The sequence below is a fragment of the Aythya ferina genome, assembly GCF_964211825.1.
Source record: "Aythya ferina genome assembly, chromosome: 5".
In the NCBI taxonomy this organism is placed as follows: Eukaryota; Metazoa; Chordata; class Aves; order Anseriformes; family Anatidae; genus Aythya; species Aythya ferina.
Window position 1 is genome coordinate 46,545,455 of NC_140301.1, and position 26,365 is coordinate 46,571,819.

Sequence of the window (26,365 nt, forward strand, 5' to 3'; positions counted from 1 at the left end):
ATGTAGATCTGAATTTGTCCATGCAGAGCTACCAGGCAGGGCAGGCCTTAGAAACCCTTTCCTTCTCATATGTGTGCCTGGTGAATTGTGTCACGTACACACACATAAATGTAAGTATATATATGTCGTCCCTGCCACAAACTCTTAAAATAAGTGTGCAAAGGTGTGTGAGATTTAATTCTTCTCTAGACAGACTCTGCTGGGCTCACTGGCCTCTTCAGTTGGCAAATGTAGGCCAAGATACAAGAAATGAAAACACACATTAAGGTGACTGCAGAGTCAGGCATTTCCAGAGGCACAAGCGCACGGTTAAGGCAACCCCACGTGCCCTTGTGAAAATTGTGTGGGAATTACCATCACAGCCTCCAATGTAGAATCACATCGAGCTACTTCACACTCAGCAAAGTCCCTAGGGCAGGAGCAAGTTGCATTTGCAAGCACCTGAAGGCTCTCTGAGGGTGTGGAGCTGAGTATGCTGTCCTCAATAAGCCTGGCGATGAAGCAGCTTGGAGCCGTGCTTTAAGGTTTAGGGGCAGTTGTGACCCAGCACACAGAGCACAGCCAACAAGGTCTTGTCCTGAATACAGGATAGGTCCCTGCCACTGGCTGTGCCAACTCAAACTGCAAAAGGGCCCCCAGCATTGGTGTATTTCCAGCAGTACCCTGCAAGAGCCTTGAAAGTCGGGCTGTACAGGCAGAGCCCATCACACAGAGTCAATAGTGTTAAATTTGGGCATGGGCTGCCCTTGTCACCAGTTCCATCTGCATGCAGCATCAGTGTTGGTGGGTCTACTGACCACTTTCCCCAGATAAATGTATAAGCAGAGGAATGACGTGCTGACTGCAGGTTTCTGCCTCACCCTGCTCTGCCTACTCAGCCACTGCATGGCTCCTGCAGAGCCAGCCCAGAACAGACCACCCCCACAGGTCTAAAGATAGCCAAAACTAGCTAGACAGCAATTCTGAAATAATCAACACCTCAGCCTGATGTGTTCCTCCCCCCCATCATTACTGCTAACACACCAGAGTGCGTTACTAATCGCTGACACGCAACAAATATACTCAACACGTTCCTTAGCATAGCTAGTGCTATCCCTGGGATGTTCTCACACAGCGATGTGGTTCCAAATTCTTTTGGGGACAAGGTGCAGCCAGAAGTTACCACCAGACATCATGATCCAAATGGCTCTTACCACTGCTGTTGAGTCGCTTGGACTTAAATGGGAGAGAAGTTCGCAAGTGGTAAAGGGCAGATAGGAGCGGAGGTAAGGAATAATCAGCACCCCTAAAGCACCCTGAGCCTTTCTGAAATGAGAAGAAAGGCCTCAGGAATAGATCTTCCCAAAGAGAAGCAGGGGAAGAAAGGATGCTCCTCCGGTTTCAGAGACAAGGTTACATGGCCAGACGGGACCCCTTCGAGGTCAACAGAGGATGTGGAAGCAGCAGAAGTCCATGAGGTGAGATGGATGGGCAGGAGAGCTACTCTGAAATAATTCTGGCAGGATGGTGCTGAGGGAGGTGGCCATGCTGCAGCAGATGAATGCTTGGCTTCCTCTTGCCCCTAATTTTCCAAGGTCCACAGGTGAAGGTAAGGACTTAAGGGCACGACTCCATGCTCCAGCTACTCATCTCAGTAGTGTTTAAGATACTTCTTTGTAGTTTTAAATGAACCATGACTTTCCATGCTGGCAGCTGATAAGTGAGAAGTACTGAAAGGGCAAACAAGAATGAAAAAAATAAATCAAGCAACCTTCTAGCCCCATTTCTAATGGAAGATGTTCAGGGAAGGGTATGATGAATTATTTCATTGTTAAATAAAATGAGAAAAAAGAAAAAGAATCAATGTCTCTGTGGAGACAATAGTACATGAGATTTTATAATTTCATCAGCAAGATAATTTAGGCATCTAAACAGGATGCCAGCACCAGCCATTCTGGGGCCTTAAAGCCTTTAAATGGGTATGAATAATATCCTGACTAAACCCAGCAGCCCTAGAGGAGTTAGATGCCCTAAAATGCCTCCAAGCCTCTGCACTGGAGGCACAAATATACTGGAAAATGTACCTTCCCGGTCTGTTGTGACAGAAGTAACAGGCTGTGGATGCCCAAGACAAGCCAGGCATCCTCTCTGATGCACACCTTTTGGGTCTCCCAACAGAAGGTGCTAAATCTTGCTGTGCAATCTGGCCAGCTGAGCTTCCCCTCTTCCCAGGCAAAGAACGGATCCCAGAGACAGCTGTCACTTTGAACTGGCTGACCTCGCTGGTGGGCTTTGGCTCTCGTGTTCTTCAAGCAGGGATGTGTGAGGCATAAGGGAGTTTAAGCCTGCAGCACTCATTGCAATAAACCTCTTGTTAAATGGGCAGGGTGTGTGTGAGAAAATCAAAGGAATAATCAGAATAATACTGTATTATTACAGCAGTTAAAAGTGCCGATACCCACGTACAGCCCTCTGCAGTCTGAAATGATGCTAGCTGTCCTAGCTGCTGGCAGGGAGGAGGTTGCTTTCAATGACCTAGCCAAGCTCTGGAGCTGAAAAGTCAGAGACTGCTGTGAGAAGAAACTAGAACTAGTGAGGGGCAGCTCAACAAGATGTCGTCAAACAGCACACCAAGCTGGCCAGCCAGAGTCCCAGCCCACAATTATTTCTTTGAATTTCTGCCATAAGACAGCTCGCCAAGGCATTCCTTCTGAGCATGGCCCTGAGAACGCAGCACAGAAGGGGAAAGAAATGTCTCAGGACCCTAGGTGATTTCTGGAAACCAGTCAGCATCTGTCTGTCACAGGCACACTTTGGGGCATAAGTCTTTGCTGAAGAGGAGGAAAGGAGATGGAGACAGGGCAGTGGGCAGGCTCCCATCCCTTCCCTGGGGTCTGACTGGTGCAGAGATGGAACCCGAGGCAGGATCTGGGTGAAGCTGTTTGACCCGCAGGCTGTGGCAAGGAGGGAGCAGATCGTTGCGTGATGCATCTGTCTGCTTTGCCTATAAAAGGGAAGCAACAAACTCTTTGTCCTTTCCAAGGCGCCACACAAAATCAACACAGCTCTTTCATTTAGTGTTCTCCCAGCACATATTTAACCAGCTATACACATCTAATCTGTACAGCTAAAATGTCCTCAGAGCAGAAAATGACTGTATTAGGATTAAACTTTAAGATTAAACATTGGAAAGGCATGAGGCTTATCTTGTCATCAAATCCTTCTAACAACATCATATTTTCTGAAGTCTTTCCTTATATTCTGCTGCTTAGGAGAAAAGAGAGGGCAGGGCCAGGGGTGTGCTACATCTGGGTGAGCAAACTCACTGATCCCACACTTTCTACACCCAAGAAGGGCCCAGAGATGCATCCCAGCTCGCATGGTGAGATAAGATGAGCATGGCCAACAGTTGAAGGTGTGACCAGAATAAATCAGATACACCACCACACAAAGCTCCCTTCTGTGCTTTCCAACCAAACCCTGAGAAGCAGAAAAACAAGAAGATCCCAGCAGGAAGGATGAAAAAAGGTAGTATATTTGCAGTGAGTGTAACTCAAGTTCCCAGCAAATACTGACAGGGAAACCACAATGCCCCTGTTCTGTGCAATTTCTTCCGGCCTGTGGGAACACCAAGCATGTGCCCCACAATGAGACACAATCTGCTCTGCAGCAATCAGCTCTCTGAACCCTTTTCAAAGCAGAAGACACAGCACTAGATGTGCATTTATTTTAAAAGAACAGATGAATCAAAGTCCAAAGAAAAGGTGTCTCAGGAAATAGTGTTCTCTAATTAGCCTGGAGGACACCTGGACAATAGATGATAACTGATCCAGTTAAGTTCAGGGGGATCTAGAAGCAATTCTGCATTAGTAGCCTTCCCTTTGAATCAATCTTAGCCCAAAACTGGTGTGTGACTTCAGGAAAGCTGTATACCATAAGTGCTATCTTTCAAAAAGGATGATGACCTAAAGCCTAGATCATTTGTGGCTGTTAAAAATCTTACTACTAGTGTAAGGGTAGCAGTATCTGCTCAACTGATACTTGCCATTTAACTTATATTTATTATTGGATGGACATTTTTTTCTTTCCGTTTCTCTTCTCCAGTGCCACTGTTGAAGTAATTCTTGTGCATTTATCACAAACAACCAAATTTTGGCAGCAAACCTCTGAACCACACTTGCCCCTGAGGGCTGTTGTTGAGGTCTGGGAGTTTGGTTTGGGCCTGATTGGGTTGGCACGTTCAGACAGGGCAGAACTGTGCAAAGTCACTGTGTCCTTCATGGTTGTGAAGAGCCACATCCAGCCTGCAGTCTGAAGCAGTCTAGGGTATTCACAGAAAGTAACAACATAAAGCAAATTTACTGGCATGCCCATCTTGCACATCCTCTGGGAACTGCTGTAATTCCCTAGTGCTGCAGTCACTGTTTGGGGAGAGCAAGCTTGAGCACAGCTCAGCAGCTTTTCTTTCCAAAGCACATGTTGTGGGGATGGAGCTGAAGAATGGAAAGGGGTTGAATGTAACTTCCAAACAAAGCTAACCTGATTATTTGCATGCTACTGATACTATTCTTCATCATTTTCTCAGAATTAAATTAAATTGTGAAAAGTATGATTAACTAACGGGACTTAGAAAGACAGAGGACAACCTATCTTTATGCTTAAGTAGATTCCCAATTCAGAACGTAACTAGCTGAGAGATGTGGCTGCTGAGGTGCATTTCCTCAAAGCACAGTCACTGGAGACAAAAGCAACATTAAAAAACACTCCAGGCTTGATATAGTGTCAGGCTCTGCACATTAGACCTAATGCTATCCTGACAGCAGAATTCTGCATGCACAGACCCTGTCTCCCACCCTTAATCTCAACCAAGTAGCAGCAAGCAGCAGCTGACCTCCAACCAGTTAATGTCTTCTGGGTAATGCTGTGAGTACTCCTATAAAACACATATCAGTTTGTGCATCTGTTTAACTGTGTGGTCATAACTGACCTGGATGGTAGAAGAATGCTAACATTAAAGGCTACTGGAATGTTTTTTTGTTCTGGATAAATGAAGAGGCTTGGGGTATGCAATCAACCCTTCATCCTTTTGTTGCCTATTAAGGGGCATGGCAATGCTGTATGATCACTGTTATTACACTGTTAGATAGTGTGGCTCCAGGAACCTGGAGACTGCACTGAAATTTAATTACAGAGAGCAGCAGGGGAAGGGGGCCCCTGGGAGGATGTGGGCGAACCTGTAAAATGCACTTAGTTTTGCTGATATTCTGAAATTGCTTCAGTGAAAATTAATATATTGCTGTGTGCTGCCCACAGCTGGCAGGAACAGGCCACTTCCCTCCTCACCAGGTTAGGGATCTTTAAGATTTTTTTTAAGGAAGAAAAGACACCTGTACTGTACCCTCAATCCTAATTACTACTGGATCAGCTAAGAACTATTTTTGGAGGCTGGTTCCCAATATCAGCGATGCCTGGAAGTTAGATAAGATGCATCCAAAAGCCTCCTGTGGCATGTGCCAGTGCTACCCAAATCTGGTCCCAGAGTAATGGTGCCCCTCTATCTCCCCGGCTACTCTGCAGAGTTAATGCACCGGGTTGGTACAGTGATGATGCACTCCACAGAAGTCACAAATGCCACTAAATTAACTGCTAGTTTGTGGCACTATTGCCAGCACCTTTACCTTCTGGCTCTGCCGGTCAGTCTGTCCTTTCCTTTGGCTCGGCTGCTCATTGCTTTGGGACCGGGATTGTTCACATTCACGCTGTGCTGTCCTCCACCTAGAAGACAGGTTGGAAAGACCATGCAAACGCAGGCAGAACTGTCTGATGGACTACTGAAAGGGCTAAAATCCCCATATAACTGGAAGTACCTCTGGAAGAGGAAGCTTCTGAAGCTATATGCCTACTATACGTGTATTATCTGAAGCAATGAGTACAAAGTGAGAATTTAGGGGTGTTTCTTCTGCATTTTCTATGAAAAATTCCAATCATTAATTTAGAATTTATTCTTTGGACTCGGTCTCCCTTGTGATGTTCTTGGGAGGCTGTTTTTTTTCTCCTTTGACACAGAGCACAGACCTTATCACAAGGCTAGGAAAGCAGCCACGTGATATGTGTCCAACAGGCATTCCAAGTCTGTGAGAGTGCCTGGAGAGAACTCTTTCCGTGAGGGTATAGAGAAGGTGCTGACATTGAGTGGGATGACATGACTGAATCATGTGGTTTACTCACCTCTCCCATTGGGAGGAAAAGACCTGTGCTGGAATTTCCTTGCGTTTCTTCCCCCTAAAAGGACAAAGCAAAGCACGCACAAAAGTGAGTGAGGCTCTGTAATGGACAGGTAGCAGAGAGCCTGGCGTTCAAATAGGGTGTTGCAAGGGAAAGCTTTGTTCTGCCAGTCCATCTCCTGAGAAACAGGAGTCGTGATGGACTTATGCTAGTAAAGAAGCCAGCATGTACCACAGGGATCAGAGATGATGTGCTCTGGAATAGGATTGCCTCTCAAACCACTGTTTGGGAAAGGAGGCAGTACTGAGCCTCCATATTGTGTTGTAAAAGGTTATAGAACCCATGCCACTGCTCTCCCTGGGAAGGTAAAAAGCACTAGCACCCAGATGCTCAAATCCCATCCCCTGAGCACTCTGCAAAACAGAGAGGGCTGAGACCCCAACACTGCGCGCAGAGGCATTTGCCCAGGAAAGCAGAGTTTCACAACTGACAGCCACAACAGCTGTGGCACTGGGATTCGCACGATCAGCATTCACTAGCGTCAGGACAGAATCTAGGCGTCCCTTGCCAACCTTTCTTATTGCTGGGATTATCCAAGGCTGGCTCCCCATCCTTAACAAAGTCCTCTTCAAACCTGCAGGTTAAAAACAGGCATTGTCAGACCTGACCATTCTCCTCCAGTGTGCAAAAGCGTGGGCAGGAGACCTTGAGACGATGCAAGTTCCAGCCATCGGCCCTTCTGCACCTGCCCACTGGCAAGTAAGTGCAGGTTTGTCAGCTGAAGCTGAAACTGCATGCACTAACTGGGAGAAATGAGGCTGTGAGGCAATTCTACCCCAAAGGAGAACCTCTAAAACCTTAACATCAGTACCTATATATGTATTTAATTCTATGAACGTCCTTAAAACCTATAGATCCCTGTAGTGTAACTGTACAAAGCTCACATGCAGCTTCCCAAGCTTCTAGCTACTATCTGAAGTAGCTTCAGGACTTGTCATCTCAAATCAGACCTGTGGATCAGACTTGTTTGGATGGTTTCTAATCCTGCTTGTTGAGTATTATGGTTTTTCTCTTTTAAATGGGTAAACAGGAGAACAGTAGGGCTCAGAGCTGTCTTGCCAGCAATACTCAGCATCCACTGAAGTTAATTCACTTCTGTCAGTTGGGGTCTTGCTGACTGAAAATCTACATATTCAGCCCTATTTTTCAGACGAAAGGTTATCCCATCCTCCTGCCTTGTATAAACTCTTTTATCAGCAAACCCATCCCCTAGCTCTGCACCCTATCAAAACCCTATCCTGCTGCAGGTGCTCATCATTCTCCAAAGCTTTCTAGACACTGTGATCCAGCTAGACAAGCACCGTTAGAGGTGCAATGTTTAAAGGGGAAATGTCAGACCCCATTATGAGCTCTCCCATGTTACCACCCCAGCATTTCCCCTGTGCCATATAGGTGGCCCTCACACCACAGTGCCTACAAGGGCTGAGCTCATGAGGTGAGGAGGATTTAAGCACATTGGCCCATCCTGTGATTGAAAAGGAAAAACAAGTGGGGCTGTGCTGTGGGCTAGCAACACAAGTTTGTCCATTCCTGCTTCAAGAAGAGCACCTGCACCTGCACCCTTCTGTCACTGGACCTGTGGAGACGGTGAGAACCCTCTGGATGCAGACTGAACAGTAATTCATGCTCCCCTCCCTCCCTCAGTCCTTGTCCTGGTAGGACCAAAGGCAGGCAATTCTTCTCAGCACAAAATATCTCCTGTCAGGGTAGGAGACCTCATGTCAGAAAGAAAAAATGAGAATTGCTCTGGTATCTGGTCCCACTGACAGGTATGGTCAGGAGAAAGAGGTAGCAATATGGATTTAGTCAGGGAGAGGCAGATGACAGCATAGAATTTGATAAACAATGAACATCTGCACAAGGTCTTATCACTGGCTTTAAATGGCCTGCTGCAGACAAACCACCCCAGGACACTGGAGGACCTACATGTGCTCTGACTTCTCCACATCCCAAGCCCGTCGCCACTCGCCCTTGGAGTTCTTGTGACGTGCCAGTCGCTCCAGGTCAATCTGATCTCGCTCTTTCTTCCAGCGTATGTACTCGGAGCGTTCCCGTCCAGTCATGGGGAAACTCAGGTCTCCAGGACTCTTCTGGAGTGACTTCCCACTCTCCTAGTGGAGGTAAAAGACCCACTTGTTAAATGTCTGAGGCAAAAGACACGCTTGGTAAATGTCTGAAATGTCTGCATTCAGCATACTTTGTTGTGTCACCACCATAAATGCTCAGTAATGTTTGAAACCAGGTCAGAGTGACGTGAGCTTCTGCCTCCATAAAGCAGCGTGTACACAGAAGGGCTCTTTTTTACCCATAGCCTGAATATGCCAGTCCCAGGGGTGGTAACATTTCATTGACTTTATGAAGAGGGAAACTGAGGCAGGAAGAAGTTATACAGCTTGCTCAGAGCCACCTTGTGAACCCATGGTCAAATCAGAACTAGCAACCATTCCCTCCCAGTAATATTCAACTATGAGAAGGATAATTTGTGACAACATATTTCTGAATAGTTGTTCCACTTTGTCCAGGCTAACACGGACAGCACTGCATTTCTAAGGATTAAAATCTGTCAGACTAAAACCCTGAATTTTGTCATCTGGATACATTCCTGTTATTTTAAAGAGATGGGGCTTCACTTCTATTTCTCTGACCTGAACTGCAATGTTTCTGGGTTCCTGCAATAATAACTATCCTCTTGATCTGGGGAACAGGCAGGAAAGACATCAGTTTTCATTCTATATATTCAGTACCTAACCACATAATTTTAAAACATACCCCTGTAATTCTGTGTTCGGGTGGCCACAGGATTGATTCACCCCATTTGCACTTGCAGTCACTGTAACTGTAGGCATAAATTAGCCATGGCTTTCACTTACCGTATTCCTGCTCTCTTATAGGTTTCACAACCAAATCTTCCCAATTTTTCCTAGAATAGACACTCTACCATGGTTTACTTATGGCATATAGCTAGTTCCTGGAGCGTCTGCAACATTTCACATTTCTGAGAGTTTGAACTCTCATAGAAGATGCACCAGGCTGGTGAATCCCCCCAGATGAATACACTGGAATCAGGATTATGCCTATGAAATCCTTCTCACTGACAGGGCCAAGAAGAAAGAGACTGTTGTGACCACCAGACATCCACAAGAGCCCACAGTCACAGGGCTGGTGCCAACCCTGCGCCAGGGCCCACAGGGCTGCGGGTGCCAAGAGCAGCATCCTCAGAGTGAAGGGGCTCTTCACCTTCATTGCTTTCAGCCTCTTTGTTTATTACTCCTCATAATAAACCAGTTAAGGGCCCCCACTGTTCAAACATGTAAAGCTTAATGAAAAGGTAGTTCAGAGGTGTTGGAGCTCTGTGAAGCTGTAGCAAAACATGTGAACAGGGAGAGGTGGGTAACCGAGCCACCAGGTTAATGGATGTGATAGAAATAGAAGCCAGCTGACCACTGTGTGTTGTCAGGTAACACTGTGCAGCAAACAGCTTAGTGCAGAGCTGAGTCCTGGGGTGTTAATTACCGGTGGGTAATTCATCACTTCATACGTGAGCCCTTCCATACCAGCCACCCTCAATCCTTCCCCATATGTGAATTAACTCCTCAGTGTTGAGCTGCTGATAAAAGCAGAGCAGCAGGCAAAGAGCGACTGAAAGCCCTGTTGCCAAGGAAATCCACCCGTGTGGGCTGGAGTTGGGGTGGCAGTAATTGCTCCTCCATTTCTTAGCTGGCAGGAGCTGGGGGACCTAAGACTGCATCCCTGAGAATGGTGAGATGGGATCTGCAGAAAGGCAGGACCTGTCAGGGCAACCACTGGTCCTTGGGTTAGATAAGAGGTCTAGAGATGCTCTGGAGCTCCAGAGCCAGCAAGGCACAGCAGGTCCTGACACAATAGATCTTGATGTATCCCAAGATGGGGGCACATAAGAGCTGAGCAGCATACAGTTGGTGAGAGAAGGGTGCAAACTCCAGACTCAGAGGATAAGAGAGATGTGCTCTGGTCCATTGCCTTGACCCGTAACAAAAGGGAAGACAAAAGTAGGGAAAAGACTGAGACTGATGCCCATGCTTTCCTGTGGGTAGATGCAGATGTAGATGTGGGGCCTATCAAGCAGGCTATCAAGCAGGGGGAGCTAGTTCCTGACCCTCCACCCCCTCCTCACCTTGGTTGGGGCACAGCTGTGGTTAGCTGGACTGCAAGGCCATCCTTTTGCCCTGTTCTGCTCTGGGGGGCTCAGCTGGAATTAACGGTTATGAGCCCATCTGTGTCCTCTTAATGAATCATGTTGAGGTGGGTCTATTCAATTTGTGCTCCATTAATTAAGAGCATCTGCAGGCTCAGGGGAGCCAGCATGTCCTCCAGGGTTTGCATTAAACAGGCAGTGGGAAGGCCTGTGCTTTAATTTACCTTCATCCTACTCAGCTTCCGTTGAAGTGAGGAGCTGTAGCTAATGAGGCCTGAGACTTTTCAACCCACAAGCAAATGTTTTTTGGGAGAGAAAACAGCTAGGGCTGTGCTTTTGCGCATGCGTAGGTGTACATCCTGACATTCCCACTGCTGTACTAGGGACATGAGCGGCCACAACAAGGTGTGATGAGCAGGTCCCTTCTGCTGAAGCTGGCTTTCAAGCCTTACCATGCCTTAGGTGTGCTAGCTGCCCAGCAAAGCTTTGGATGAGGAGAAGAATAAGCAGTGGGGACCACATCAGAGCACACTGCGGCTTGTTTTAGCATGAAGGCAACTCTTATTGACAGGGAGGTACATCCTGCTGGTTTCCTTTCCCAAAACAAGTGTCCCTTAAAAGGGACATCGGGCCTTACTCACCTTCCGGCTGTGCTCACTTTCTGGGCCTCTGTCACTGTCTGATCTCCTCTTCTCTGCTGTTCTTCTCTCCTCTGCCTGCAAGGGCACAGACACAGGAATTATTTCAGGGATTAACCAAGGACTCCTGGCTGAGGAGTTCATGCCCATCATGGCATGTTAGAGCTGCCCAGAAAAAATCAGCAAAAGAGGAGAGAGTGGTTCCCAGGACCCTGAATCAAACTGTTATGGAAAAGATAGGCTGAAAAGTAAGGAGTGTAAGAAGAAAAGCAAGCAAAAGGGATGAATTCCTACAAGTCACTATTCCTCCCAAGCCAGAGATAGAGAAGTGACCTCTACAGTCCCAGTTCTTCTGAGGAAGACCAAATTTTGTGTACCTTTACAGATTTGGACCCAAGACCCTGTTTATGATCCAACAGTACAAGAGCTGGGAGTCCATCTGAGATGCAGCTAAAAGTCACCGTGGTAATGATGGGAGATATTTTTTTTGTCCCTGTAAAACACCAAGCTGCTCTACCAGAATCCATCCCCTCATCTACTGAGTTTAGCCATGCTGCCACCAGATTTATAGAATCAGAATATCCTGAGTTGGAAGGGACCAACAAGTATCATCAGGTCCAACTCCTGGCTCCACACAGGACCACCCAAAACTCACATGTTGTTGTCCAAAAGCTTCTTGAACTCTGGCAGCTTAGTGCCATGACCACATCCCTGGGGAGCCTGTCCCAGTGCTTGACCACCCTCTGTGTGCAGAGCCTTTCCCTAAACCCCAGCCTGACCCTCCCCTGTTCCAGCTCCATGCCGTTCCCTCGGGTCCTGTCGCTGTCCCCAGAGAGCAGAGCTCAGCGCCTGCCCCTCCGCTCCCCTCATGAGGGAGCTGCAGGCTGCCATGAGGCCTCCCCTCAGCCGCTCTGTGTGGGCTGAACAAACCAAGGGACCTCAGCTGCTCCTCACACATCTTCCCCTCTAGACTCTTAACCATCTCTGTAGCCCTCCTTTGGACACCCTGTAAATTTTATGTCCTTATACCGTGGTGCCCAAACTGCACGCGGTGCTCGAGGTGAGGCTGCAGCAGGCAGAGCAGAGCAGGACAATCCCTTCTCTTGACCACGAGCGATGCCATGCCTGATGCACCCCAGAATACGGTTGGCCCTCCTGGCTGCCAGGGCATACTGATGGCTCAGATTCAACTTGCTATTGATCAAAACCCCCAGATCCCTCTCTGTGGGGATGCTCTCCAGCCCCTCATCTCCCTGTCTGTACGTATAGCCAGGGCTGCCCTGTCCCAGGTGCAGAATCTGGAACTTGCTCTTATTAAATGTCATACAGTTGGTAATTGCTCAGCTCTCTAATCTAGCAAGACTGGCAAGCTCTGCTCTAGTGTTGACATCCCTCAGCCTGGCAGGAGGTGAAAATTAGCCTCTCTGTCTTAATGAGCTACAAACACTAAACACAAGGCATGCTATGGACTAGGCAGCTCTTGGCCCCTGTATGGCCCTGGTGGTACTGCCACAGATGCAGCCACAGCCAAGGCTGGGGTGGGATCATAGCAGCTCTTAGCAAAATAAAGCCTGCAGAGCATAATCATCTTCTACAAAAGGCTTTCTGCCCTGATTTAATAATAGCTAGAGTGCCACTGGGAGGGCTGCTCGTTGTTGCTCCAGGATAAGGAGCACGTATGGGGGAGATGACAGAAAGGCACCGGCCTGGTCCCCACACTGCGGCAGCCCTTGGGGCAGGGGGTATTTGCCTTCTCGAGAGAGGCTCCTGCTCCCATCCAGCCACTGCTGCAGCATGTGACATCGCAGCACAGCGGCTGCCAAGCGGCACAACATTTATTACAGAGGCCTCTCCCCTGTTTTGTAGCCGTACATGGCAGCCCTGGGGCCGCTTTGCATAAACGCTGCCAGCTCGCAGCGAGGCCTTGGCGTGCTGCAGCCCTGGTGGGCCCCCCCTCGCACCCAGCAGAGCTGAAGCATCCCCAAGTTCCCCTCCTGCTGAACCGCTATGGGGCTGGGGGGTGTGTGGGGCTGAGATTATCGTGCTCTTGTTTTGCACAGCCAGGCAAAACTGAAAAACAAAGAGGGAAGTCACAGCACAAACTGCCAGGTCAGCCATTCGAGAAAGAGTCAGTGCTGTGAGGTCCAACCCTGGCTGGAAAGAGGACTTTTATTCCAATTATATTCTATCCCCAGGCTTTACCCAGCATGACAGGGCTGGATGCTGGAAACCTGGGATACTTGTCTCCACACCTTCCAGCTCTACCCAGCCTCTTAATGCAACTCATCCCCCCTGCAGCCTGTTTGCACATACGCTGTGGGAGCTGGAGAATGGATGAACTCACCCCACAGCAGCAAGCAGTCTTTTATGGGGTCATGCATGTGTGCTAAATTGGAGGCACAAGGGAAGCATGACCTTACAGCCAGCGTTCACTGACACTGTACTTGGCACACGACAGCTTCACTGGTCTCACTGGTGTGAAGCTGTGTAAACTGATGCTATGAGGAAGACATTAGCTACATAGTCATAGGATTTGTCAAAAAAAGGTTTGGGAAAAAAGTGCAAAGGGTGTGTGCCCAGAGTAGCCACCCCATTTTTTGCAACAGGTCAGGACATAGTAAAAGGCAATACTGAGTATTTATTCAAAAACGTTGCTGTGAAAATTTATGTAACCAAAAATGCTCACCCCCGGCTCAAAGTCAATTCCTCTTCCAGCCCCATGTGAAGAATCTAGCAGCCAGAGATCTAACAAAGCTCTGCAGCCCTAAACTGAGACATTGCATTTATAAAGAGATTAAAAATGCAGAAAGCTGGAAACTTTGCTTATCTGAGGAGGCTGGCTGGGGAGCAAGGTGCAGATGGATGTTTAGCCTTTGAAGCAACTGTAAAATAAACTATCCATTTTAGAAGGAGCACAAAGGAACCAGCTGCTGCAGAAGAGCTGGAGCCCCTCTGTCCCTGGAGGAAACAGGAGGATTAAGAGGAGAGACAGGAGAAAAGGAGCACTGCTTGTCTTGGAAATGCCAAAGACAGCTCATGGGGAAACTGAGGCAGGGAGCTGCATGGGGGTGATTATCGTTACATCTGAGTCTGCATATTTCTCATGCAAGCTCACACAAGAAGTGATTTGGCTTGGCCCCTTTACAATGCCTGATTGTGTCCCCAAAGATGGGAACCGGAAAGCCAGAGCATCCGCACAGCCGGAGCGCTGAGCCAGGGTGTGCGTAAGCTGCATGCTGCGGGGGGAGCAGTGTGTCTCTGCCTGTCTGCAGCCCTGCACAGCTTGTCTTCAGCCCTGTCTTTGCCAAGGAGCAGGGAAGAGTGAGACTGCGCCCAGGAAATGTACTTGGACAGCCTGGTGGAAGGACTGTGCTGCAGCTCGCGAGACAAGGGAAGACGCAGCTGCTGTGTGGCTGGCCAGCCCGGAGGCTGTCCTGCTCTGGGCACCAGCACTTCAGTGCACAACACAAATCGTTCTGTTCCAGGGACACTGTCTAACTCTACATCCTATTAAACTCCCCTCCTCTCCCCTCAAAGCCAAGCTGCCTTGTTCCTTAGTCTCCTTCTGGTTTTGCTTCACAAAAGGCACTGTGGAAAATAGAGAGAACCAAAAATATCTGGTTCTATCCTACCAGAAAAGCAGGTCTGAACTGTGCAGTTTAAGAGAATATGTTACCTTTGCTTTTGTATTGGCTCAGGAGCAGATTTTTGCATTTTCTCCATGCTGCCCCAGAGCTGCTGTTAGCCTGTTACGACACACCCAGGCCATAGGGAAGCAAAACATGTTTTTCTCCTCCTTCCTCCTCTCCGCCCCCAAAATTATGAAATATGACAATGACATTATCAACTCATAGTTTAACTGTTCCTGCACAGCAGGGAAAGAGATGTGAGGAGGGAGCAAAAATCCGAATTAGACAGAGTAGATTATGTTGCTTATGCTAAGATTTATTCAAGGATTTCTCAGCCATAGAATGGTGCAGGGAACTTGCTAGACAGGCTTTGATGTCTCTGGTTTACTTCACCGTCATCTTATTTTAAAAATAAGTGTTAACAAGATGCGTTAAATTAACCTTCTGGTACCCACTTCTCTGGGCACATGACGGTAACCAGAACTCACATTTCTTCTGCAGGAGGAGGTTTTTGTAAGAGCTTAGAGCTGGTTTTCCAGATCTCAGATCTCCCGCTGGGCAGGATTTTTGAAACTAGCTCAGTGCATGAGGGGATAATTTTTTTCCAACTCTTTTGAAAAATCTGCCTATTAATTGTGATGCCTGAAGGGAGCTAAAGGCTTCTCAGCCACCCTTTATGCCTGTCCCTGCCTCCCACATGCAGAGCAGTATTTCTCCTGCCCCAACTTTGGTTCCTCTCCTCTGCAAGCATGGGGAGATCAGACTCATCTGCATAAGTCCCCAAAAGCAGCTTTTGTGTCTCTTGATTAAAAACAGTAATTTTTGATATATAATCCTGGGAAACTGTTAATAAAGTGACAATTTAAGAGCTCTGAAGCCATATCTACTGTCCATTTAAAAGATGATTTGTAACCTGCTAATTAATCATTGTGCTCCACTGGTCCTGGGCTGCTAGCTTGCTTCTCTAACGTAGTAATGACACTGAAACCGTGCCAGAGCATGGAATGGCTTTTTAGGAAAAGTAGAGCTAAATATTAGGCATTATCCCTGTCCCTGTGTGCAGGAAGAGTCCTGATGGGGTGGGAGTTAGGGGCATCCAGGCAGGGTGGGAAGAAAGGTTTTAGATGTGGCATCACCAAGCCAGCAGCAGCACTGGAGGCCATGCAGCTGTATTGGGATGATTCGTTCTGCAAAGTGATGAGATAACTTGTTCTGCCCACCTCTGTGCTACCAGGACTATTCTACCTAGTTCACTGGGTAGAGAAAAACAGGGCTCAATATGGCAGAGTAATATGTCCTGGACTGGGACTGTTTTGGAAAGGAAAATTATGAAAACATCTTTTTGTTTCTCGCATTTCCTCTTACGCACAGCCTTTGCCACAACTGTGCACTGCCAGCTGTGATGTGGTATAGGACTGACAATGTGGCACTAGCTAGAAGCACGCAGGGTAGTGAGAATGGGAGTCTTTTGTTTGTTTGCTTAGCTTCTTCTTAATGAATTTCATCGTGAATAAAAATAGAGAAAAATGTGGGATAGCAAGGATGGTCTTCAAATGTTATAATAGGATATATTTAGCAAGTGCAGGAAGGAGGGGCTAGATTTGACAGTGGCCAGGCTACAGGATGTTACTGAAAGGAAAGTGATGGGTGTGATCCCTCTCCCAGGCATTGCAAGCCTCTGTGAGGAGAGCACAAATAACCCAGAATGAGCAGGGAACCAGCTGGGCCACGAGGGGAAAAAGGCAAAAGAAGGGACTGCACTGGGATGGTGAGAGAGACTGAGAGCTAATCCTCGAACTGGGGGTCTCAGCTGAGGTCTGAATGAACAGCTACACCGATGCCCCATCAGGCAGCTGAATCATTTGGGGATGAAAATGAAGTTTCCTTGGGGATCAACAACTAATAAAAGGGTAGAAAACAGAAAGTGGCAAGAAAATGTTGGTTTCCACAGCGGATTAGCAGGGGTGTGCCACTGGAACATGCTTTGCTCAACATGCTCATAAATGGTCTGGAAAAGGAGCTGAATAGAGAGATGACAGTTTGCTGATGATACTAAATCATCCAGGGCAAAGAATGTAATTTGCCAGCAAAGAGCTGCAAAAGATCTCTTGACATTGAATGCCTGCATCATAAAATTACAGATGAAATTCAATATCAATAATACCAAATAACTCACATGGAGAAAAACGCCTCTTCTTATATACAAACACACAGTGGTGAAGTCTGAATTACGATTACCACTCAGGAATGAAATCTTGGTGTTATTGTGACTAGTTCTCTGAAAATGTTAGCTCAATTATTTTAGGAAAAAAAAATAAAGGCAAAGGAAACGCAAAATTGTTAGGACAAGAACAGAGAAGAAGCCAGAAACATCACTGCATTACTGAGTACATCCACAATGAGCCCACAGCTTGAATACCATGTACATCTCTGGACCTCTTGTATTAAAAGAATTTAGTAAAACTAATATATATATATTTAAAGACACAAACAAGGGCAACGAGGGTGATCAAAAACACTGGAATTCTTCCTCACAAAACATGTCTAAATAGGTCTGGACTCTTAAGCCTGAATAAAGATGGCTGAAGGAAGATATGAAACAGGTCAATAAAATCATTTGTGCTTCGGAAAAGTGAACAGGGGATGATCTATGTACTGCTTCCTGTGATGCAAAAACATTGGATGAGTGTTACAAATTCTGACCTTCTCTCTGCATTGCAGTCTTCCAGTGCCTCTTGGAGAAACTCATTGCTCTGAGGCACATTACATGAGGCGTCCATGCCTGTTTTCATTTTTTCAAGTACTATCTCAACCAGCAAAGAGAAGCACTTGTTTAAAACACTAGTCCTCAATGCAGCTTAGGAACAGCTGAAATGACAGGGTGGGCCAGACCAAGCGTCACATGCCTCAACCAACCCAAGCTAGCACGATGTGTGAGATGCCAATGTGCCAATGTGATCTGTCGCTTCAGGCCCCATCTTCCTCTCCCAGATCCTGGGGAAAGGTTGACCAAGTGCAGATGGAAGAAAGTAGCCTGTAGAGGTGACTGTGAAACCCAAACCCTTAACTGTCTTTCAGCCACATCCTTTGAGTCACACCTTGCAAGGTGCCTGCACACTGAGGGATGGTTTCTGCCCTGGCTGTAGTAGCTGTTGGCTGGAGTTACACAGTTAATGTGGAAATAAGAAGGCATCTTCATTAGCTAGGGAAGAACAGGGCTTGATCATTCTAGGGAAATGAAAGCAAGCAAACGATGGAAGCAAGGAAATCTCCTGTGCTTAGCTGGACTCTGAAACATATCCAATTGGTAACAGGTATTGGAAATTGGAGTTTCAAACATGCAGCTTTATATCTTTTTCTAAATTATACGATGAATACAAAGAACAACAACAATTACTACCATAAAAGCCCATTTTTAAAATGATTTCTACTAACCCCTCTGTTTCCCAGCCCTTGGAAGTATGCTCTGTGAAAACACCTGTGCCTTCTCCCTGCCTCCTGTGCAAACTGAGAGAGTATACAGATCCTGAAAGCACCCTGAAAGCTCCCCTTCTGTTCTCTGTGAGTTTCTGAGAGGCTAGGAGAGGTATGCTGCAAAGCTCGGTAACAGAAAGCAGAGCACATTTTTTTTGTGTGTGCCAGCAAGAAGCATGATGCTATTGCTAAATGGGTCTTGTCAGTGACATGAGTCCAAGGCTGCTGTTGAGCCAGACTATCTGTCCTGCCAGCAGACAGGTGATCAAGTGAAACTGATCTTTCCTTTCAATCTTAAGCAGCACTGAGGGCATGCATTACTCCTTGGTACTGTTGTTTAGTAGCTAGACTTATACCAAGCCTCTGTGGCTCTCCTGTGCTCCCAACAGAGATCCTGTTCTTGTTCAGCCAAGGCATGAAGGCCCCAAATGGCTCTACACAATCTCTCTCCCTGCAGATGTCAGCATCCAGCAGGCCTCCCTCACAGCCTGTTGTTGCTAGAAAAGTAACGGGGCTTTGGTCCTACCCTCTACCAACTGAGCTTTGGATTAAGGAGGAAAAAAAAAAAAAAAAAAGGGTAAAGATTTTAAATGAACTTTGGTATCTGAGGAGGAGCAGCATGGAGTTGTTTGCATTCCCCGGGGATTATCAGGATTGGGTTCTAGCCCAAGCTGGGTGAAAGAGACCACTGTGACTATATACAGTTGAGGAAAGACGAGATGACAGTTACATGAGTTCCTCGGACTGCTATATGAAGGCAATTGCGTTCACTGGGATTGAATTTAAATGAGTGAGCTTAAATGAATGGCAGCAGAGCGGGACCTGAAAGTTGCAGGAGCAAGACCTGAGACACAACCTGTGCTCACTCACCAAAATCAAACCAGCCGGGCATCAGGAACATCACACTTTACTTGCCAATCTACAATTCAAAGCATCAAATCTTCAATGTTTTGTGTAGAAAGGTGTGGGAAGACATGGCTTTAAGCTGGTGCAGCTGTAGGCTTGCTCTTGCACACACTCTTAGTCTAACCACTTTGGATATCCATACAAGCACGGCATCACCAAAAACACATAGGATATAGGATACGTGGACTCAGCCTCCAATTTCACATTTTATAGTAAAAGCAGATGAGATATTACCTTTCCCAGGGCTGTCCACACACTTTTAGAACAGAGCTCAGGATATGAGATTTATGGTATTCAGAGAGTTGCTTGGTAGCCATAAGAAAGGAACTTGTGGGCTTTCAGGGTCTAGGTAAACTCTGGGGAGGAGGAGAAGCTGACGATACATGTGGGTAGTTGGCAGATGGCTGGCTGCTGTCCCAGAGAGGGTGCTGCACAGGTCTCCCAGTGCTCCTGGGTGTGTTTGGCAGCTACAATAAGTGTTTTCTTTCGTAGTCTTCACTGGCCCTGTTTGCTGCAGGCATTCTTACTTATCTTGCAAACCCTCAAATAGGAAAATATCACATGCCTCTCTGTGTGTGTGTAAAGAGGAAGGTATTTGCAAAGAGGTATTTGAAATATGCTTCAAAGTTCAGCCAGCTCACCCAGTAGGCTATGGCGAGGTGCAGCAGGACTTGGGTTTAGAAGCAAATATTGCCCAGCTCTGTTAACTTTTAAGTTGTGCAGTGTGTCAAGAGGACAGGGCTCTTGACTCACAATCTGTTGTACGGCTCCAAACAGAAGGCAGTAAGAGACAGGGGTCATTTGTGAGCTTCATGCCACATATCTGGCAGTGCTTTCATCAGCCCTCCTGAAACAGCATCTGGTATTTCTTATTCACCTTGTACATTTAAAAGCAAGCTAGCTCTAGCTAGGAGCACAGAGAAGGGAAATGGGATTGTAGCCTTTCCCCTTTCACAGTGATAAAAGCCAGAGAGTTTTTGATGATAAACTCCACACTTTTAACATATAGTCTCTCCCAGTGTCCTGTTGCTGGGCTAGCTCCTAATCTGTCCCCATGGCACTTCACATGCCAGCAAAACTAGTGGATGCCACTGATTCTTTGCAGTCCAGTAATTCACAAAGCACTTACTTTTTCCTTGTTATCCATGGTGATGGCAATCTGCATCCTTCTCCCCCGGCGGAAAGCCACCAAGTGGTCTGTCTCCTCTTCACTGAGGTCTGGCACTCTGCCCGGGCCAGGGAAGCACTCGGTGCGTTTCTCGCTGACAATCCGCTTGCCCTGGAAAGAACAGGATGAACTTAAGGACACCTCCATTAGCCCTACGCAGTTCCCTTCCCACCCCTGAATTGCACAGGATTTTGGCCTGGCAGAACAGAAACACAAGCCAGGCTTCTTTGTTTGTAAAGCTAGAAACTTTAAGGGATATATAACATTACATAGCCTTGTTTAACTGAGTACATACTACTAGGTAGGGTGGAATTTCCCCTGTTCAGATGTTTTGCAGCATGAACAAGATTGGTATTTTTATTCCGGACAGGTGAGCCACACTGCATTTTTGTCTTTGACACACATACGAAGTTGTCCTCTCAACAAGCAAAATGTCTGAGTAAAACATGAGGCTACACTGGGGCAGAAACCTATAGGGTGAGATAGAAAGGAAATAGTGGTGTTCTCTCCACTCTTGTCTGCATAGCAGTTACTACCCCAAAGTGTATTAGCACTTGATAATTTATTATCTTCATAATCATTGTGCATCTGTATTTCTGGGATGATTTATTCAGCAGAGGAATAGTTTAGAAAACTGATATATAAACTCCTTAAACAAGGGCAGTTTACCCCCTTTCACATATTATTTCCAGCTGTTTGTATCAGCTCATGTCTTTACTGCATGGATTTACATCTGGTTCTAATTTTGTTAATTATCTTTGTAGCTGGTTGAGCTCCAGCCAATGCCCTCAGCCATCACTTCCACAAAATGAGTACATCTTTTGTACAAAAATACATACTTTTTCTCATTTAAAAGTATCATATTTCAGTTCCATCATGTGCCCTTTTATTTTTGTCTTACAGGGAAATAAAATACTTGGTAAGTCATCTCCATTTTTATCTCTGATCTTTTTCTTTTCTATTCTATATGATTCTTCTGATCAACTCTGTCAGGGTTCATCCCTTAGAAGCTTCCCTCCCTAAAGGATGGTACATTTTCTTCTGGTTTTCTCCCTGGACTTCCACACATACCAGAGTCTTGATTTTTATGGGTCTCAGAACCTCCAAGCTAAGTTCAGTGAACCTTGGGAACTCTTTGTCGCTACAAACTTCATTTCAAAAACAAATAGTACACACTGACCTCGGATTTGTATGGAAGTCTTGCAAGCATCAGTGAATTTTCCATGAAATATGATATCAAGATGTCTTGCATTAGCCTCATCTTCACTTGGCTCTGCCAGAAGTGCAGATGTTAACATGGAGGGAGCCTTGGTGTAGACAGCCTCCGTAAGCAAGACCTTTTTTATCGTTTGTCCAGTCATCGAGCTTCCTAAAACACAATACCCGCTTTGGAAAGTAGTGGAATATTTTCTTTTGCTTTTTCTGCTTTCACATTGTGTAGTTTTGCTGTCTCAGCAGAGACTGTTCTTGAGTTGGTCTATGCGTGCAGGTTGAGGAGTGGGTCCGTGTCCTGCTGTTGGTTCCAACCACCAGAGCTGTGTGGACACAGTGGGGATTTTTTATACATTCCCTTAACCGTGTAGAGCTCTGGTTTCAGGTTTCAGCTCTCGCTTCTAACAAGTTTTGCTGCCCTTAGTAGGACCCTTGCTATTTCTGCTTTTCTTGAAATAACTGAAGCCACATGTTGTATTCACAGTAAGGATCTGCTGCCAATCTGCTCAATGCCGTTCTGGTTCTTTCTGTGGTGTTCCCAATGTTTGTGTCAACGCAGTCTACTTTGACTGCTGCCATGGACCGAGTAGATATCTGTGAGCCACCCCCCAGCACTGTCAAGATCTTTTTCCTGAGAGAGTAAAAGTTGATAATCAAGAGAACAGGCAATCATTTAAATAAGGAGTACAACTGCCTGGGCGTCTACCATGGCCAGCCAGTCAGCTACACTTCTACCTGGAGCACGTATATATGCCCTGAAGGTGTCCCCATATCTAAAAGCTCTGTGAGCTATTTTAAAGGTCTTAGACTAAGTATCTGTCTCAAGAAAGATGTGATTTTAGCAGCTGGGACAGAGCCAGAAAGCTCAAACCAGAATCTAAACTGCTCTGAAATCCCAGTTTTACCTTTCCTCCATTAGTAGGGCATACTATAGTGTCCTTAACTGCACATCCCATTGCAGTCACAAGATTACCAGTGATTGCATTACTACAGCTTAATAGCTGACTGCCTGATTTTTAAAATAAAGTGAGAACCAGCTGAAGATGTGAAGACAGATAGCAACTTTGTCATCAGTGACCAGAGGATGTTGGATTTTAGGATACTGAGAGCACTGAGGAAGGCAAGCAGCAGACTAGAGACCATGGGCTTCTGGAAAGGAGATTTTGGCTTGTTCAGGGAACTGGTATGCAGGGTCCCACAGGAAGCAGTCTGAAGGGGAAAGGAGCCCAGGAAACCTGACTGGTTTTCATAGACAAGGCTTGAGAACGTAAATAAGGACTTTCTGTTGTGCAAGAAATGAGCAGGTGTGGTAGGAGGCCACCTTGGCTGAGCAGGGAGCTCCTGGTTACACTTAAATGTGAAAAGAGAGTCTGTGGGAGGTGGGAAGGAATAGGGTCTCAAAGAAGAATATAGGAGCAGCACCTGGGGGTGCAGGGATGGAGTTAGGAAAGCCAAAGCTCAACTGGGATTGAAACTGGGGAGAGATGTGGAGGTCAGCAAGAAGGACTGCTGTACGTATATTAGCATCAAAGAAAGATGAAGAAAGATGTTGGCCTGCTGTGGAATGGGGTGAGCAACTTAGTGCTACGAGACATGGAAAAAAATGAGGTACTCTATACTTTTGTTGCCACAGTCTTTTACTGGCAAGATCTGCCCAGCCTCTCAAACATGCTCAGAGAAAGGTCAAGAGGCAAGGGAGACAAGCTGCCACAAGGGGAAGTACGGCTCTAGTGGAGGGAAAAAAATCACAATAGTAGCGGTCAAACAGTTGAAAACAGGTGCCCAAAGCAGCTGGAAAATACCCATTGATGGAGATTTTCAGAATTTGACTGGACTCAGCCCTGAGCAACCTCTGACAACCTTGAAGTCAGCTGTGGACAGTAGCTGGGGACAGGACTAGATGGCCTCCTGATGTCCCATTCCACATCAGTTGTTTTATGGTTCTGTTGTTGTTTTCAGGTTGTTAGCCTGCCTCAACTCTGAAGGAAAACCTGTTTAGATTTTGTGTGTGTACATGCACAAACGTATGTGTGCAGATGTGTGCAAGCATAGTAATTTTGCCTGTTTTCTTCAGCTTGTGGCTTTTACATGTATACAGCAAAAACTAGGTAGTACAGACATGAATTCAGTATCAACCAAACACAATGTTTGGAAGTACTTAGGTCGTGGCTTTTAAGTGGTACCTGCTTCTCAACGACAGAATCACCTCATGTCCAGAGCTAACATAGCTCCGTTGCCAGAACTGTTGGCCAATACAAACACAGGATGTTTTAAAACTAGAAGTATATTTCAAGTCCTATTTATATTCTGTGATTCATGTATTTTATTCCTAATTTTCACTGAAACCAGAGACCGGAATTATAATGGTCAGCACAGGATTCCTACTTGCAGTCAAATCCACCAATGTGGCTTTTCTTTACGCTGCTGCAAATCAGTATTAATGGACGTGGGTAGACAAAAAATTAACCTTTTGAATAGACTATCTTGGTCTCATATTTCAGACCACAGAGCTGTGATGGATAATTTGAAGCTGCAAATCTCTTCTGCCATCCTCTTTGGGTTCATAGGGCCATATCTGTGGTCACAGGAGTATTCTCATTCATGTTAGCAGTTATGCTGAGCTGACCCAGTAGCTCAGAAACACAGAATTAACATGGTCATTTTAGGAAGATACAAATGGGAAATGCCTTGTGATAAACACAGGAAAATGCAGTTTTATTTGACTCTTCCTTTATAGACTATGTAAACAGCTACCTCTTATACAGTAGCTTGCCAAATTAGCTAACTGAATCATGTGTCTTCCAGACATATGAACAAATATTTCCCATTGAAATGAAAAGCAAGTGAAAATAAAAAGTCTTGTTAGCTGCTCTGAAAACCTAAGCATTCCTATTTAAACTTTCTCCCACAGCTAGTGAGGATGAAGTGGAAAACACCATTGTGTGTGCTTCACAATTCCCCTTTATGAGGGAAACTAAACAGTTTCTTATGCCTTGAGACATGGAAGAAAAGTGCTTAGCAGTTTTTCAAGGCCCCCTACACATCATGGGTTCACAACTTAACCCTAGTAATGCCACGGCAGTCACAACAGGGACAAAACCAGCCACCCCTGGTTTTGGAATACATGTAGGTGTATGCAAGATTGTACCCCTCTTTCTTCTCTCCCCACACCAGCCTGTCCTCTTCTAAAAACCTGTTCCTTACTCACATCTGTTGGGTGGAGGTCTCTATAAAGCAATCTGGGCAATTGCCCAAGGCAATCTGTAAGGCAATTTTCTGTGAAAAAGTCTCTTTCTTTCTTTTCCCCAGCTTCTGCCTCCCTGTCAGCAACCCTCGAGCCAAGGAGGCTGCCTACTGCCACCCAGGAACTGTGCAGCCCAAGCAATGCACCGCTGCTTCCTCAGTATGCAAACAGTCCCACAAAGGACAGCGTTCTCCCACCATAAGAGCAAAATTCTTGGGAATCACAGGAACGACTCAGGTTAGACCCCCTGCATAAGGCTCAGTTTTCCATGACAACTATCTGGGGAAGTGCTGAGAGCTGCTGGTAACCTCTGAAGATAGCCGGATCCATTGTGCCTTGCAGAATGGGCTCTGAGCTGCTTGCTGTCCTGTTTCCCTGCTCTATTTCTGGCATGAATCAGAGGCTGAAAATAGGGTTGACTTTGCCTTGGAACCACTGAATTGCTCAAGACTGTTACTTACTTTGGTGCTGAAGCTGTACATTACTTTTTTCTTCAATTGTTATTATTCCCAGGAAATACCTTTGCTCCAGGGATAATTCTGAATTTCCTGGGGCATTCAAGGCAATATATTTTTCCTTCTGTTAAACCCTAAGCAGGCATGTGCAGTAATCCCAGGCTGTCCTGGTGAGGTTAATTAATGAAGTTAGGCTTAATTAATGAGTTGGGCTGCCCTGCCCTAAGCAAAGCACCAATACAAGATGTTTAGCATCCCCGTTAATGTTTATTTATTGATTTATTTATATTATTATTTTATATTTTGTTTTATTTTGTTTTGTTTGTTTGTTTTTCATGAAGAAAGCAAGTCCAGTGATGGCTTAGCAGGATCATAGCAAGCTATGAGTCCGTGACTTGTACATCAAACTTTAATTCCAGGTTAAGTCCACAGCCATACCCTAGAGCTCTTTTAGGTGTTTAGGTGGCAATGACCTGTCCTTTGGACAAATAACACGGTCACAAGTAACTCCTGCCAGGGAGGCTCAGCACTGAGTGGGTATGTCTGAAAGACGGGCTAATCCCTTACTACCTGAGAAAGTCCTTCCTGAGGAGGGACACAGGGCATGAGCAAAAACAACAGCAAAGCCCCAGTGTGAAAACCCAAGAACCAATGCAGAGGGGCTTGTACCCAAACACAGTGAACGAGACTGAAGGTCCAAAGCGCATTACTGGATTTACAGGAAGGTGGCACCTTCCTAGGGACATTATACGTTAAAAGTCACAGTAGGAAGGCTGGCACATTGGCAAAGCCATTAAACCCTGCAGTTTACGGAGCAGATGGCAGGGAAAGCCGAGAGGCTGATACAGGAAATATCTCTTTAGCAGAGCAGTGATAGCTAGACTTACATGTAAATAGGAGTGGGAGACCACTGACTTTTCCATGAAATACCCTTTTCCCTCCCTCCCTATGCTACTTTTGGCTAAGATGGGTCGCCTGAAGGCACATTCTGCTTAACATGCCAGCACATCTTTTGCTCATTTACTATTTTAAGAATATCAGAGATTTCCTAGATTGCTTGTCCCACATTGGGAAATCCAGGCCCTCAGCGGGCGAGCTCCCAAAGTGAGGGATGTCAGATGAGGAAAGTGCCCGTGCAGAGCCAACGGGAACAGGGAGCAGGGCCCAAACAGGCAGCAGCGCCTGGCAGAGCCACCTCCTC

The 26,365-nt window shown here is 46.2% G+C and overlaps 1 protein-coding gene across 2 annotated transcripts in view; it reads right to left on the bottom strand.

The window, feature by feature from the left end:
* CCDC9B (coiled-coil domain containing 9B) overlaps window positions 1–26,365 on the bottom strand; it is a 48,735-nt gene that overhangs the window by 12,173 nt on the left and 10,197 nt on the right. For both annotated transcript variants that reach the window (XM_084522717.1, XM_084522716.1), the window contains 6 exons: window positions 20,215–20,364; window positions 11,080–11,154; window positions 8,191–8,375; window positions 6,777–6,838; window positions 6,208–6,261; window positions 5,658–5,754 (listed from right to left, as the gene is read on the bottom strand). In XM_084522717.1, the coding sequence (XP_084378843.1) occupies window positions 5,658–5,754; window positions 6,208–6,261; window positions 6,777–6,838; window positions 8,191–8,375; window positions 11,080–11,154; window positions 20,215–20,364 (623 nt within the window). The remainder of the gene's footprint in view (window positions 1–5,657; window positions 5,755–6,207; window positions 6,262–6,776; window positions 6,839–8,190; window positions 8,376–11,079; window positions 11,155–20,214; window positions 20,365–26,365) is intronic.